Source organism: Rhinopithecus roxellana, chromosome 8 (assembly GCF_007565055.1).
Source record: "Rhinopithecus roxellana isolate Shanxi Qingling chromosome 8, ASM756505v1, whole genome shotgun sequence".
Taxonomy (NCBI): Eukaryota; Metazoa; Chordata; class Mammalia; order Primates; family Cercopithecidae; genus Rhinopithecus; species Rhinopithecus roxellana.
The window spans coordinates 116,775,777-116,792,545 of record NC_044556.1 but is presented as its reverse complement, the minus strand read 5'-3'; the positions used below and the strand labels follow the sequence as shown (position 1 = coordinate 116,792,545).

Here is a 16,769-nt window from a genome sequence, read left to right as displayed (position 1 = left end):
AAACCACCATAGCCTATTGTCTTTATTATCAAAGTTTATTGTTGGGGTCAGTTCCTATCTACTAGGGAGTACAACTATGTCTCAATATGTGCTATAGTAATTCTAGGGTAACAGCCATTCTGCAAAATAGTTGTACTGGGGCTCTGTTAGGCATAGATCATAATTAAGTCAGTGGAAGAATGAGCCCAGAGAAACCCTGGCAGCAGAGCCGTTACTCTAGGAAAGTTCCAGTGCTATGCAACCTGTAAGGCATCATCGCGTAGCCGATGATGAGACTCAGGGAGGTGTTGGTGGAGTGAAACAGAAGTTGAACCCATTTTCCACTCTTCTCGGCAGGGTAATTATGGCTCCAAGGAAGGAACCCAAAATTAGGTCTTGTAAAATCTTTTAAGCTCCCAAAGCAAGAGAAATAAGACATGAAGAAGAAAGAGCCAGTAACTAGGACAGACGAAAAATTAGGTGGAATTGGAGGGAATGGAAAACTTCTGGAATGCAAAGTAGCTGGGTTTAGATGCCATTTGAGATGACCAAGAATACAGTACAGGTAAAAGCAAATGGGGAAACAATTCAAATATTGACAGTTGTTCAGATACTAGAGGTTAAGTAAAATTTCCCCCCTTAGGGGAAAACTGGTTTAAAAGGATCAGAAAGGTGAATCACTAATAGGAAAATGAGTACCTGAGTAGAAATAGGTATTTCAAGATGCCAAGAACAGTTTAATATACAGGTGAGCTGAGTCTACAGGAAGGAAAAGTGGTTATGGCAGCCTGTTTCCAGATTTGATCATTGGAATGACATTTCTAGCAATGGCTTTGTCTGTGAAGTCCTGGCATATTTTTTGTAGCACAGATCGCTTTAAAGGAATGTTTTCCTAACACTCAAACTTATGTGGGAATGCAAATTACTATAGTGTAAAAATTCAATGACCTCCCACCTATTCCTGCAGGGCAGGAGATCAGAAGTCTTAAAACAGCTGTGGCTAAAAGGCCAAGCCCTCCCACTGCCCCTGTGATAAAAATATTAAAAGAAATTAACAAAACAAGCATCAGATGAGTCAATGGGCCTTGTACCATGTAGACAGCAGATAATTTATAGTGACTTCTTCTGCAGGCAGCCTGAGAAACAAGAGCTTGCATACGAAATCCTGCCCTATCATTAAATATAATAATGAAAAAAACAGGGCCACTAAATGGGACCCTAAAAAAAGTCTAGCTGCCAATCAGGTTGGGAAGATAAATAAAACAGCATAGTTTATTTTAACCTATATCTTCCACACTAACCTAGTCTATAGAAAAGCCATCTGCTGGCACCAGGCCAGTATGTCTTAATTTTCTTGTTATCCTAAATATCTCATTTTTCCAAAGGAGGAAATGTGTAAGTAGCAGGTGTACGTAAGTGACACATTTCTACAAAGCCTTCTCTGTAGTCTTGACCTGTGTGGGGACAGGGTCTACTTTTGGAAGCATTTTCAAAGGCAGAATAAAACTTTACTCGAGGTTTTCTCCATAGAAGGACACCAGAGTTGTGCCCATATGATGAGTCCCTTGTTGGTGTTGAACAAACTGTCTTTTCTCTAGGAAATAACCTTTGTTCGTTCATATTTACAGGTTTCTTTTGATGGACAGATTATTCGAATAATCTCCAAAACAAGAAATGGGGCAGAAGCAGTTTCTTTTCTGAGCATGTCTCTGATGAAATGATAGGTCCCAGACTTGTCGAATACCTTTTATGGTGTGGGGAGGGGCTGGGCTGTGTCCTGGGATGGATGTATAGGCTGCTGTCTGAATCCGGGCTGTTCAGAGCCCTGTGGCCTTTTCCTGATGTTCCCTGTGCATCCAGTGCATCCACACTTTCAGGAATAATCTTCTTGAGGATTTTCCTCTCCAGCTGTTTCAATCAGAGTTCCATTTGCTAGAAAACAGAGAGAACCTAAATGAATTAACCCTTGGCTTTTTGGTATAACTTTTAACAGACATAATAATTCCATCAGTCAGATTTCCAAACGGATGACAAGAGGCAGTTTTATGCCAACTTGGTCTCCCAAATCTCGTGTTCACTGTGGATCTGTCTACTCCCATCACTTCCTCTGGAGCTGCAGAGAGAATGGTGGCAGTCTAGAAGAGCAAAAGCGCATGACCAATATTAGAGGCCAACATTCATGAATGCAACTCAGCATCGCTTTTTCTCCTTTCCTCTTCTGGAAGTGTTTAATCATGTCCCTGAAGTGGTAAGGAGCTTAGGAAATTAAAAGTGCACAAAAATGTTATCTAACAAGGAGAGGGAAAAGCAAAAGGTAAATGAGGAAAAGATGGAAACTCAGTGTAATTCAGTTTGAAATCCAACGTAGGCAATATAAGGGTCAGCAGAAAAGGGAAGCAGGATTCATTGGGTTTCTCAAAACATGGAGGACACAAGGGGGGAAAAAAAGCAATTTTGGTGATTTTGAATGTAATAGTAAGAACTTATCCTTGCTCTATTGTAATTCCAGGGATCCCAGAATTACAGTGGGATTCAGCAATATGAGTACAATTTAATTTGGGGACAAGGAAGGAGATGTAAGTCACTCTTTGAAACACATACAGACTTATATAGCTGAAGTGGGTAAAAGAAGGCTCCCATTAGCATTTCATTTGTAGAAAAAAGCAAGGAAGATGGAAACACCTAATTAAAAGAAAAAGAATGTGTGAAGATGGTTGATGGTTTCAGGTCCTCTGTGAAAGAGGTGGCTTCTTTCTTCATATAAAACACTGTCTAGAGGATCAAATTAATTTATAATTAGGGAGATAAGAACAAAGAGGTAAATGAACTGTTTGTTCTTTGTGCGTGTCCCCGCTGCTGTATATGCTCATCCTCCTCCTTTCTGGAGGTATAGGTGGGTGGGGTCATTTCACTAGTGTTGTCTCAGGCCTCCATTCCTACTTTCCTTTGAAAGCTGCTCTTCCTGTGTACTCAACCCAGAAAATTCCAGGCCTATTGTCTTCAGCCCTCAAACTTTACTCACTTAGAGTCCTAGATATGCACCCTGTTTTCTTTTTTTGGTGTAAAGATTCAGTTTAAAAATACCTTCCTTCAGACATCTGCTGACTACAGGAAATTATTGTAATAGCCCATGTGAAGGTCATAATGAGACTAAGATGTTTTTAAAAGAAAACAAAAACCCTGAATTCCCGAGGGAAAAGCAAGCAGAAGCTATTATTCTTATTTGCTGGTGGCATACTGTGTAGACAGCTCCAGGATTGAGACCCGAGGCCCAGAGGACACTGTACTGAAGGCACACTTAATGCTCTCCCTATGTCACGGTCCTACAGGCCAGCAAAAGTGAGTACAACTGTCCCAGCATGTCAGTTACACAGTTACACATACTGGCCCTCAATGTTCAGCATAATTTAAAAGGGAAAGAAAAAAGTTGGCTTTTCAGACAAAATTTTGTGTGAACTGAACAATGCCAGACTATGCTTCTTTGGGCTCAAATAATTTCAACTTTACAGCCCTCAGATGTTCTGGCAGCTCATTCTTTGTTCATTTCACCTATTATACAAGTGTTTCTGGGTCCAGGCCACAGAGCAAAATAGAAACAAAGTAAATCAAACAATAAATGTTCCATATAAAGGAGAAAATGCTAATGGTCTGTTATCTATACCAGCAGTCCCCAACTTTTTTTTGGCACCAGGGACTGGTTTCATGGAAGACAATTTTTGCATGGACCCAGGGCATGCGGGATGGGGGGCAGCAGGATGGTTTTGGGATGAAACTGTTCTGCCTCACAACATCAGGCATTAGATTCTCATAAGGAGCATGCAAACTAGATCCCTCGCATGCGCAGTTCACAACAGGGTTCGTGCTTCTATGAGAATCTAATGCCGCTGTTGATGTGACAGGTGGAGCTCAGGTGGTAATGCCGCTCACCTCCTGCTGTTCAGCCCAGTTCCTGACAGGCCATGGACTGGTATGGTCTGTGGCCTGGGAGCTGGAGACCCCTGATCTATAGTACTGCACTGTAGGCTCTAAGTGAACTTAAAAACAGAAAAATAATGGAAAGGGAGAAGGGCATGTCAATCAGCAAAGGCATTGAGTATCTATTCCTGAGTGGTTACCTTTCCCTTTCCCTTCAGTTGCCCTCAGCCATGCTTTCAGTGTCACATTCTTTTGGTGGTTCTCCTCCTCCTGGCAACTCACTCTCGATTTCCCACAGGACATCGTCTTCCTCCTCCAAGTTGCTGGAGATATGGCACTTCTTGAACCCTTGGACGATGGACTCACTTGAGATGCTATTCCATGCGACCATGACCCACTCCAGAAAGAGGCCCAGGGGCGGCTTCTTAGCATTCCCGGTTGGGCTCAGAGCCAGGTTCCCAGCCAGAAGCCAGTTGGAGTACTGGGCCCGCACGCTGTCATTCAGTGGCTTGTAGACCACGACGTCCAGCACCTGAAGCTGTGAGGTCAGACCCCCTGGGATGATCACCATGTCAGTGTTCATGCTTTCCATGGAGTTCTTCACGGAATCTGTGGCATGGCCCCGGAAGCCATTCAAGATCAGCATCCCTCGCTGCTTGGGCACCGCTCCTGTCCTCCGTCTCCACACCACTTCCAACCAGTCCTGCATCAAGTCTTCAGTCATCCACCCATACCGGTGGCAGCGGATTTCCATCCCACTGGGAAACTTCCCCGGGGGGATATACGTTCCCCTCAAAATGATGTATGGAGGTAACTTCCTCCCATCAGCCAAGACACCAAGCATTGCTGTGATTTTCAGTTTTTCCCTGCCTGGTGTCTTGACCAAGACAGGCTTTTCGCCCTGGTTATCAACAGTTACCCGTGATGGCACCTCTAAACAAATGGGCGTCTCATCTGCATTCCCCATCTGAGCTACCTCATAGTCATGCGCCCTGCGCAGAGCCAGGACACTGCGTTGGTAAGTGACGAGTTTCTCAGTCAGGTCTTCCGGCAGGTGCTGGGGCACGGGCACTTTATGCCTCAGAGACAGGTCATACCTTCTCATCATTCTTCGACACCAACCTAAGCTTGCCTTGAACCCTTTCTCTGGAATGTTCATTTCCTGGGCGATTTCAAGAGCTTTCAGCTGCATCGCCTCGCGGGTGATAGGGTCCCCTTTGGCCTGCATGTATCTGACATATTCGGCCACACGCTGGTCCACCAGAGCAAACCTCCCGTTCTTGGGGCCTCGGAATGCTCGCCGCATGGCGTGGGCGTTTTGAAGCTGTGGCTTCACTTTGCGCCAGTCTCGAACGTTCTTTTCCAATACTCCAAACTGCTTGGCAGCCTGGCAGTTGTTGGTACTCTCGGCATATTCCACCACCATCAGCTTGAACCCTGCGTCGTAACTGCGCCGCATGCCCCGGCTGAACTGAAACTTCCCAGCTAGGTCGTCAGCAGAGAGGTCATACCCTGGGAAGCCCATGGCCATATAGAAGGGGTACCCCTCACTCCACTCGGGCAGCTCTGTGATATCCCGAGGCAGACGGAGGCCAAAGCTGTCAAAGTGCTGAGGCTGAGGAAACTGGGAGGTAGCATTCATTGGGTGTGGCCAGTCTGGAGGCTTTACGTCAGATTCTTCATTTTCTGGGAGACAAATAGTGAGGGGCAAAAATAATGCCAGTAAGTAAAACGGCTTATACCCTGATTTTGGGGAGTTGAAATGCTAAGAATACCTTACTCTGAGGTTCACCAAAAATAGTAACTTTAATAACAGATAACATTGCCTAAGTCCTTATCCATATGACAATTTATATGGAATACCCACACCTACTTCGTTTAATAACTCTAAGTATCACTGTTCCTTCTTTGCTGATGAAGAAGGGGAGGCTACAGAGGTTACATAATATACCAAGGGAGACAAGCCAGAAAGTGGCAGAGCTGAGAATTGAACAGAGGCACCAAGCTTGGACCAAATAATTTGGGGGCCATGTTTGTGTCAAAATACTTTTTATGTGAATGAGAAGCCAAATGTAAACCATATTACCATATAATATTACAGAGACACATCATGGCCTGAATCATATCCCTTTAGAACCAAGAAAACCTATAGCAAAAACCACACTTAGCAAAGTTAAGCTTATAAGGCACAAAATTAGTTCTTGCACATTAACGGTGGAACCGAGTTTCACTTTATATTTAGAAGGCGGTCACAGAAGTTGAGTATGACTTGGGGAAATTACCCTATCTCACCCAAACTAAAATGCCATCAGTTGTAGGATGTATCATTATGTGCCATTAAGAAAGAAAATACTACTAATTAAGCTATGACATGCCACTGATTTTAAGAGGCATTCTCAATTTCAGAGACAGTGAAGCAATGGGGGAAGAAACATGTCTCAGAGTCAGTGAAATACGGGATTTTAAACTCTTCTGGAGAAAAGACAAAACTATTTTGGCAGTCTGGAAGCAATGCTGTATTTATTCAACTGCGGCCTCAATAACCATTTTTCTTGACAAAGGACTAGGTACTTCTTAGATACATTTGCTCAAACGTATACTATGACTGCTAATGCTTTTTCTATCCAGTATGAAATGGACAGGAAGCCAGGTAACTCAGGAAGCGTGCTTCCTCTCACTATTCTTAGTTTGCAGAGGCATATGGTACACTACTGAGGTAGCCCTGTTCAGCTAGAAGGCGCACTGGACCAAACGCTGCACAAGCCTCATTTTGCTTCATCCACATAGAAGGTCATACATCGAGTCTTGTTACTCAGAGCTGATAGAGGAAGAATGGAAGCTCTGAGGTAAAAGCAGTTGCCTAAGGTCACATATTTAGCACTGCAAAGGGAGATTTCAAAACTCCAAAGCCCATAATCCTTCTACCTCTTAAATACCCCATGGAATGTACACTGAAAATCCCACTTCACAATGTTCCCAGCTGGATGGATGCTGAACTGCTTTACTTGTAGTACCTGCAGAGGTGCCTCCTTGGAGCTGCCAGTCGTCAGAATTCTGAGACTCCTCCTCCCCTTCCAACCGGGTGATCATGTCTGGCTTAGGGAATGGGAATTCTGTTTATAAGAAATAAAATAGGTAACAGCTGTGTATTACTGTCCTGGAGCACTACCAAAATAAGTACTTTAAAATACTTAAGAGCCACTCTCCCCTTCTCTGTGAAAAACAAGGGGAAAAAGGCTCAGGGATACTTAAAGAAAAAAGATAATGGAAAATAGGTCTGTCCAAGGGAATGGGTAGATCTCTCCTAATGAGGATGGTATTGGCACCAATAATAAAAGAACTGCATTTAGCAGGCAAGAGGGTGAATGCAGCTGCTGATCCAATTAACATTTTGGTACCTGTATGAGCAAACTGGGAAATCTCTTCAAATGGTTACATTCTGCTGATAAGATGTGTGATATCAATTTGGGGCGGGGGCTCGGGAGAGGAGCAAACAGTCTTTGGGAGGATATGTCCCCAAACTTCTGAGGCTGGCAGGGTAACATCAATGCCTGCCTTCTCTCGTAAGGAACAGTGAGGCACAGGCCCAGATCCATGGTGACATTTCTAAGGTTATATGGTTTTTTCCTTAAATGTGAATGCCTGGGTTGAATGGGGGCAGTTCTGAGGCAGCACGGGTTGCTGAGTAGGATGACACAATATTTATATTCTGCCCAAATCAAAAACTGGAAATTAAATGGGCACAGACATTGAGGAGGCAGAGTCTAAGTTCAGGAGAAAGGGATGTTGGATATACCAGAGAAGAGAGGCATGGAAACAATTCTCTGGGCTCAGAGCTTCCAGGAGACAAAGGAAAACAAAGTTTTACCCAGGGACAGGACAGTTTCATAATTCATCCTCATGACTTCCCGGTAGAGGGCCTTTTGTTGCTCCGTCAAAACTTCCCACTCTTCATCGGAAAAATATATGGCCACCTCATCAAATAGGGCCGGTACCTAGAAGAGTGAACAGCCCTTTCACAATGACGAACAGGCACAAGCAGACAGGCTTTCAGAGCGGACAGGACCTTACAGACAGCCTGGGACAGCCCATCCTCTCACAGGTCAGGTGAGGGACCCTGATGCAGGGGAAAATGGACTGTCCACATTCATACAGCTGCTGGAGGCCAACGAGGGCAAGAGCACAGTCCTTCTGTGCTCACCACTGCGGCTGCCACTCTCCGTTCAGATAAGGTGAGCAGCACCCTGAGAAGAAAACTCCCGATCATGATCACTGGCTGGGGGACACTGGGACATTGTACCCTCCTGCGCTGTGGTGAGAGCTGCTCACGGCTCACCTCTGACCCAAGATTTAAGCCACCCACACCCAGACAAAGTGTCCCACCAACACACTCACCCCCAATTCCCTCCCACCCCAGAAAAAGACCCTCGGCCCTGGGCGGGGTGAGTTGGGTTTGTAAATCTGAATAGGATCACTGCCCTCCATGGGATCTTTGTGGGTTTCCAGGGCACTGCATTTCTAAGGGTACTAACCAAAGTGTTAGACTTGGAACCCAAAGCTGCCCAGAGTAGAGCCATTGAGAGAAGGGGCCCTACTTGGCCTTTCCGATCCACAAGAGCACGAAGAGTAAGAACGAAGGGCTAATTAGAGCTTAATATATGTAATGAGATGCCAGAGCAAACTCATTCACTTTGATCCTAGACCAGGTAAGCAGAAAGCCCAAAAGACTCCATCCCTCCCCTGTTCCTCTGCTTCCTGGCCCCAGTACCAGGGGGCTCCTCAGTAGCCCAAGGCATCCAAGCCACCCAAACCACCCTCCTCTTTTTAACTGTATGTCTTATTTCAGTCATTAAAACTCCTACTCCAAAGCTCATCCTATTTAGTGGTAAGAAGGCACTGGACAGCTTGTTTCAGTCTGGTTATTTTGTATTCTTGCCTTCAAAGCTATTTCCCAAAGCTGTATCTTGGGTCTGGGTGATTATGATATTGTTTTTCCTCAGTTTAGAAAATTAGTGTCCATACACTATACAGCCTGCAGCCACTTCAGGGCTCAGGCCATCGGTCACACTGGCCTTTCCTCCCTGACCGAAGGAAGCCCCCTTGTTCTCTCCCCACCTTCCACAGCACCTCACACATAGGAAGCACGTACTAGGAAAGGGCCTGTAACTGCTTCATTTATTCCCCACAACGGGCCTGTGGAGGAGCAGATATGCCTATTTTTTTTTTTTTTTTTTGAGATGAAGTCTTGCTCTGTTGCCCAGGCTGGAGTACAGTGGCATGATCTTGGCTCACTGCAACCTCTGCCTCCCGAGTTCAAGCCATTCTCCTGCCTCAGCCTCCCTAGTAGCTGGGATTACAGGTGCACGCCACCAGGCGTGCACCTGTAATCATTTTTGTATTTTTAGTAGAGACGGGGTTGCACCATGTTGGCCAGGCTGGTCTCAAACTCCCGACCTCAGGTGATTGACTCACCTCAGCCTCCCAAAAGTGCTGGGATTACAGGCGTGAGCCACCATGCCCCTACTTAATCAAGGAGAATATGGGCTTAGAGAGGTCTCATTTCCAGGCTAATGTCATAGCCAATAAATGGTGGGGTTGCGACTTGGACCCAGCACTGCCTGACCGCAAGGATCCAGCAATACCGAGCACAGCTGCCTCCCTGATGACTAACCCTCAACTCTCCCCAGCTCTGTGCTCCGCTTGTACTCAGCTGTGTACAGTTCCCTGAACAACCATTCCCCGATGCCCCCTACACCTTGGCCCATATTCTCCCCTGGCCTTGGAGGGCCTCCCCTTTCTTGGTCTGGCGGACACCCACCCATCTTCCAGGACTCAGCCCCAAATCCCTGCTCCCCAAGAAGGCTGCTCTGTGCCATGCTGTGAGCACACCCAAACATCCCCGTGATGCCCTGGGCTCCACACTCCCGGGGCACTCATCACACTGCAGAACTCTTTTGGTTGGTTTGTCTGCTCCCTCCGTTAGAATCTGAGCTCGTTGAAGGCAGGACCTGTACTTACTCCTTTTTGCCTCCCTAAGCCCAGGACACTTCCTGTAGCTAGCAGTCACTGAAAAATGTGTTTTTGAATATACGATCTAGGCAAATCTTCTCTGGATTTCCCTTCTCTTGTTCCACTTGGAACTGTTTCAGAGAATCATTACATTTTATCTGTCACAAAACGGAGCCTACTCTTTGGAGTAAGAATGGACGAAAATCTCAGTGTGAAATACAAGGAGGTAAAACGGATTTGTCTCCAGGCCTTCCTCAGACTTCCTTGCCCTGGAAAGCCAGTCAGCCCAAGAATTTTCCACCCCACTCCTTTCCCACTTCCCAGGCTTTTAAAGAACTGTCTCTTTGGCCTTTTTTTCTCCCTGGGAAGTTCCAGATCTAGGCCATACCTATTTATAGTCCCTTTCCCTTTGCTGATAAAATGGGAACAGGACTGGCTATGCCTGTCATTTCAGAGGGGCCATCAATACTCTTAGGGGGGTAACATATTCTAGGCCTGGTAAAAACATCAGGTACCAGGAGCCCTGAAGCTGCAGGAAGAAAGCTGGGGGCTGGTGCAGGATTCATCTCCTCCCATTGATGACTGAGCCACGGAGGATCTTCAAACAAGCCCACATTATGCTCCAGAGGCACAGTACAGTGGCTTAGAAATTCTCCTCACAGCAAGCCTCTGTGAGAATGGAGTGATCCTTCAGCCAGGCCCTGCTGCGCAGGCCTCCCCTCGCTCCACAGAGGCCTTTTATCTGGCTGAACACAGCAGAAGGTAAACAGGGCCGGCCCTGGGCAAAACTGAGAAGTCAGGCAGTCTGTGTACCACCTCTAGACACCCCTTCTTGGCCTTGCAGGTAGGGACCCTCAATCCCTGCCCTCCTCCCTTTCCTCAGAAGATCAAGGGCTCACGGGATAAGTGTTCTTCCTCTAGCTTGTGTGCACTGCCTTGCTCTGCTAAGGAAGCTGGCATTCTAACGCTATCTCAAAGGGTAAATGTTGTAAAGTGTTTACACCTTGCCCAGCCTCACTAAAGCCTTGCAGCCACCCAGCAAAGATGCAGGGATCTCAGGGGAGTGAGTTTGTACTGATCCACTGATGGAGTGCCTGCTATGTGCCAAGCACTGTATAGGACACTCAATCATATAAATATATTCTCTCACTGAATCCTCTGAACTAGGGACATGGGGATCACTACCTCACTTCTACGTTACCCATAAAACAACAGAGTGTTTAAGTAACTTGTTCAAGGTTACAGAGCTAAAAAGTCTGATGCCAAAGCTTTGCTTTCTTAGCAGGCCACACAGGCCTTAGCATGGTGGCTGTAGAGAGCCTGAGGCCTCCCTTAGAAAGATGGGCTAAGGCCTCATTCCACAGAGCTAAGGAGAAAGCTCAAACTCACCAGCGTAACACTCCATGTCCTCCTGGCTGGCTCTGGCCCCTGGCCTGGCCTCCTATGCCTGATCCCCCTCCTCTCCCTGCCATGAGTTTCAGGTTCCAGCTGCAGGAGCTGCTCCTAACTAACTATGCACACAAGTTCCTCTCCCCAGAGCTTTTGCCTGTGCTGTCCTCTTGCCTGGAACGCAACCCCCTTCCCCTTCCCTTGGCTGATTCCATCATGACTAAGACTCGGTTCAAAGTACATTTTTTTTTCTACTTAAAATTGTATTTCTATTTCAAGTCTATGGAATTTTATCCTAATATATTATCATAGTTCTTATCCTTGAAAAGCTTTCACTGATCACCCTAACATAATTCTCTATAACCAAAATACGTATTTTTAAAATAGATTCTTTTCTTCTAATTTAATGCTCTAGAGCAGGGTTTCTCAACCTCAGCACAACTGACGTTTTGGGCCAGTTACTTCTTTGTTGTGTGTGTGTATGTGTGTGGGTGGCGGGTGGGGGGGGGGCATCCTGTGCACTGCAGATGTCTAGCAGCACCCCTTCTACCCACTAGATGCCAGGAGGATCTCCCAGTCCCCAGTGCACCCCTATCAAGTCAGACAACGAAAAGTGTTTCCAGATATTGTCAAATATCCAGGGGTGGGGAAAGGGGGTAGTGTTTCCAGATGTTGCCAAATGTCCAGGGGTGGGGGCAAAATTGCTCACTGCTCAAGATTAGGCCTTGTCCAGGAGGCCCTGGAGTTCTCAGCCTGAATGAGGCATGCCCCTCTTGGCTCCTGATGCATCCTTGCAGACTTCCACCACTGCACTGTGCAGACTGTGCTTACTATTACTTACGTTTACTTCCCTGTCTTGCTCACAAGACTGGAAATTACATCAGGAAAAAAGCCTCTCTTTATGCCCAACACTGTGCCTGGTAACTGTGGATGGATGGCCGATTGCCTGGAGGCCACAAATGCCCAATCCCCAGCACCACCAGCTGCTGCAGTCCCTCCTCCAGCCCCTCTGGTTACTTCCTTCTTTCCCCACCCAAGCACGGTTGGTCTTCATCTTGCTCATTCCTCACTGTCCCAACACATTCACTTTTATTGCACCTATTCTCTAAGGCTCTCCATTTAGATGTTCTGGGTTGACCAACTGAGCCTCAAAGCCCTGAGTTTCGACTGCCTTGAGGTCTTGTTCCAGGCTACATGGACCTGATGCCTGCTTGGATCAGAATTGGGAAGAAGGATGTGTTGGGCAAAGAACACTGATGAGACAAAGGCAGCGCAGCGTCCACAGCTAGACTGGCAAACTGAGAGCCTGTGCTTGCACTGATTTAAAAAAAAAAAAAAAAAAAAAAAATTAAGGTATAGCATACATATGGTAAAATGCATTACTTTTAAGGGTGCAGCTCAGGAGACCTGTTTTGAAGAACAAATGTCAGTGTTCATGTGTATCCTTAGGGCAAGGCAAATAATCTTTCTGCATCCCAGTTCCCTCATGTGGTAGAGAACAATTTAGAAGTACCATGCTTGTATGGACAGGGGCTCTTCATGGAAGCAAAGGATATTATGTATACTGACAATGTTTATACACAATGGAAAATAAGCAGAGAAAAGGAATGTCAATTTGTTGCTTATTTAAAATGTTTACTATTCATGCCTAATTACCACGGAGTCCAGTTAACTACTGTGAATAACTATCTGTAACTATAAATATCTACTGCATTTGCATTTGTATACACTGACCTCTATCATACTATCCTGTGTGTATACCCTGAATCTCTATATTCCCTGCTGCCCACCATTTCTATCCAGGCCAGCTGGACAGGCAGCTCTCCTGTGTGAACTGTGGTAAGAGGTGCTCACACAGAATCAACTAGCCTAAGCTCTCATGTCAACCCAATGACTTGAGTCTTATTTAAAATGGTTCCCTTCAACCAGCAGTAAGTCAACCAACATTTACTTGGTGCCTACAATGTGCCTGGCATCAAACACAGTGCAGGAAAAGTGGGTGAACGAGAGAGACAAGGTCTTGGCTTCTAGGACTTCCAATCGAACGATGACAAGCTACATGACTGAGGGACTGTTTCCATAACCACCTCCTCCATTCTTTGCACTGCCTTTTAAAGCCACAGAGCTGTTTTCTCAGGAATGCAAACACACCGGGCTGGGCTATTTTTACTTCCCACGTCTGTCTGAGGAGGAGATTTAAAGCAAGCTGGGCTCTCAGGCCTGCTTCTGCTGGCTGTGTGGACTCCACACCTTCTTACTTACCCATCCGCCCTCAGAGCAGATTCGTACTTTCTGCATGTCTGCCGGGCCGTCCTCCAGTTCCCGGCTCTGAATCTCTTCTTCCTCTTCCTCTTCTTTTAGGGTCAAATTGAGAGGGTACGCTGTGGACTCCATCTCTGCAAGCAAGATTCAGGTTCAGAAAAACCAGGTGTCACTGTGACCTCCCCAAAGCCTATGATGGGAGACGCTGAGCCACATACAAACCTCTTTAGCCCCAAGCACTGTTCCCTCTGGAGGGAAGTAAGGAAACAGGGTCGGCCAGGAAGCTACAGGGTGACATGTTTAATTGTGATAAGAGAGGCTATGGGTAGATAACGCATCTGGCTGCCTTCAAATATTTAAAAAGCTATCTGGGGAAGAGAACCCAGACTGGTTTGTAGAGACCGGACGGCAGAACTGAGGCCGGCCAGTGGGTAAATATTCCTGGAAAAGGTTTTAAGCAGTGAGAAAGGCAATACTTTCTCGCAGCCAGTGCCACCCAAACAGGAATCAGAGGCAGGGGAAGGGTGCTGATTTCCTATCAGTGAAGGTGTCTGAACACAGATTGGACACTTACTCAACTGGAATGGGTGCTAGAAGCCAGTTAAGCATGGGCGGAGCGGTTGGCTCAGGAGGCCCATCGCCTGGATTTTCCAAATTCAAAGGTTCTGTCCACGAGCTGGTTCAGAAAATAGGGTCATTCTACCTTTAGGGACTTTGCAAACCCAGGAGTCAGTGAAACATACTGAGGGGTATGCCTGGAGACCCAAAAAGGTGCAGAAATCGGCTGTGGCCCACCCCGACAGGGAAATGACCCATTGCCTCTGGGCTGCAAATTCCCTATTCGCTGACTCTTGGCCAGTACAAAGGGCCGCGCTCCTGCCCTCTACGGGCGCGGGCAATTCCTAGGTGTGGAGTGCGGGTGCATCTTCAGGGCTGCATCGGGGAACCTCCAAAGAAAAGATCCCTCCGGAGTTCAAAGTCGGTTCCTTCGATATTTCCAAAAAGATGGGCGAACGCGGCATGGATGGGTCTAGGCTTCAGATGCCTGCAGCTGGGGCCCGAACTTGGCCGCGGTCTCCCGGCCGGCTCCGGGACAGAGGTGGGAGGGGCCGCCGCCCCGCGCTAAGGTGCCGCAACCAGAGCCGCCGCCCGCCCTGCCCCGCCTGCGCCACCGCCGCCGCGCCCCCGGGAGCGTTCGGATTTTTCCAGCCATCTTGCCCCATTTCCCTTTCTCAGCGGCCCCGCGCCGGGAGCGCTTCCGCCGCCCCCTCCGCCCGGCCCGCCTCCCCGCCGGGCCCCCTCCCGGCCCCAGCGCACCTGCCGGGCGGCGAGAGCCGGCGCCGCCCGCCTCCCCCGGCGGGCCCGCAACAAAGGCGGCGGCGGCGGCGCAGCCTCGGCGCCCCCGCCCCCGCCGCGGCCCAGCCGCCCGGAACCCGGGGGAGGGGCCGCGCCGCCGCCGCCCCCGCCCGCGCGCACTCACCGCCGGGCCCAGCGGCCAGGGCGCGGGGTGGGGACGTGAGGGCTCCGGCCCGGCTGTCACAGCGCCATCCTTTCCGCCTCTCCGTCCTCCCGTGCGCGCGGCCCCTCGGGAGGGAGCGGGGAGGACACGTGGTGGGAGGAGGGAGGGTCCGGCCCGGAGCTGAGGGTGTTGGGAGGCGAGGGGAGGAGCGCGGCTGATGTCAGCAGGCCTCGGCGGCGCCGGGGGACGGCGTCCGCGCGAGCTCCGGGGCCCTCCTCTCGGCGCGGCTTCCGGCCGGTCCGCGCGCCGCCCGGGCAGTCCCTCGCGGGCCTGGGCAGCCGTGCCCTCGGCCTTCTCCTGCCCCACCCGCTGCAGGCCGCTTTCAGTGCTGCGTGTGACCTCGGCGTGGACGAGGCAGGAAGAGCCCGGATTGATTTTAACTGAGCGTAGCGTGGGCGCACAGTTCCATGTGCTCATTTGCAGTCACCAGCGGGTTGCACTTGCTTGGACGAGCTCTCCAGGCGCTCTCGCCGTGTTTCAGGGAATGAAACACTAGACTGGCAAGAGAGTGTAGGGGCATGAGGAGGGGTCTTGGAGGAAGAATATTCGTATTCTGGCAGCAGGCTTCTGTCCAGAACTTCCTCATATGCATGGAGAAGGAACTTCCTGATTTTTGTAGCTGTTGGTTGAATCCCAAGCATGTAATCCATTGGACGAAGTAGGTGTATAGAAGGACCTTTCTTCTCCAGAACGTCCAAAGGAGTTGTTTACTCCCAGCCCTGTGGACAATACAACAAAAGTGACCCAAGAAGCCCTGAAGCCCTTTTCATTCCAGAAAATGATTCTGGGTTTGGGTTTTTGTTGAGAACTTGTTGAAGAAAAAATTATTGTGACTCTTGTTAAAACAGTAAGGAAGACTTTATACAGGGTTATTGCTATAGGTGTAAAGATGATCACACTAGGGAGAGATGAGGTCTAACACGGAATGCTGGGGATGTATAGCCAAAGAGCAGAATGAAGGGGTCAGTAGATGGACATCAAGCGCCTAGAGGGATTCTTGCTGAAGGCAGGCTAGGGCGATCAGGTATCAAGGGTGGGGGAAGGAGAAATTTGATCAGATATCCATGGTGATCAGATATCAAGGGTGGTGATTTCTCTCTAACCTGACTTAGCAGGATTCTTGCTAAAATAGAGCTGGGCAGGACACAGGTTCGGCGCGGGGCGGGGGAGGGGGGGGCGGTGAGTGGTCAGGGGACCAGGGTGGAGGCCTGCTGAAGAAGAGGGCTTAAGCCTGATAAAACTTTGGTAAAGGAAAGAGTCCGTCAAACTCTTTAGATTGTCCCTGAGACCTGAATGTCTGTTGGAAAAGACCTGTCTTTCCAAGTTTTCGTGACCACTACTACTTATATGTGAAATTTACTTCTTTCTGTCATGGGAGAGGTCACTGTGCACTGTGCTCTTAATACATAAAATGTAGCATGACATGACATGCACGTCTTTGAAGTGCAACCACGGCTGACAACCCAAGACCATAGAAGATCTAATCTGTGGGTGGAAAAGATCGTTCAAATATTGGGAGGGAGGCTAGAATTTATTTTTTTGTTTTAATGAACAATTATTTTTGTGTATAAAGTAAGTATTTGTAGAACAGGAGTGACATCTTAGTTTGAATTGATTGACATTGCCCTCTTAATTTTTCTGAGGAAATGGCAGATTCAAATAGAAATTGAGGAGGGCATTTGGAAGGGAAAAGGGT

General features: G+C 48.0%; 1 protein-coding gene across 3 annotated transcripts; it reads right to left on the bottom strand.

The window, feature by feature from the left end:
* Positions 1–16: 16 nt before the first annotated feature.
* Positions 17–15,415, bottom strand: POGK (pogo transposable element derived with KRAB domain). 3 transcript variants are annotated; one of them, XM_030936415.1, is made up of 7 exons: positions 15,035–15,414; positions 13,555–13,688; positions 7,763–7,889; positions 6,909–7,007; positions 4,778–5,580; positions 4,095–4,723; positions 17–1,911 (listed from the first exon to the last, which is right to left on the bottom strand). In XM_030936415.1, the coding sequence occupies exons 2-6, from the start codon at positions 13,684–13,686 to the stop codon at positions 4,109–4,111; spliced, it is 1,776 nt and encodes a 591-aa protein (XP_030792275.1). In that variant the 5' UTR covers positions 13,687–13,688; positions 15,035–15,414; the 3' UTR covers positions 17–1,911; positions 4,095–4,108. The 3 variants fall into 3 exon arrangements, with proteins under 3 accessions (XP_030792275.1, XP_030792274.1, XP_030792273.1); XM_030936414.1 differs by having other exon boundaries at positions 4,095–5,580; positions 14,872–15,415; XM_030936413.1 differs by having other exon boundaries at positions 4,095–5,580; positions 15,035–15,412.
* Between the last annotated feature and the right edge of the window lie 1,354 nt (positions 15,416–16,769).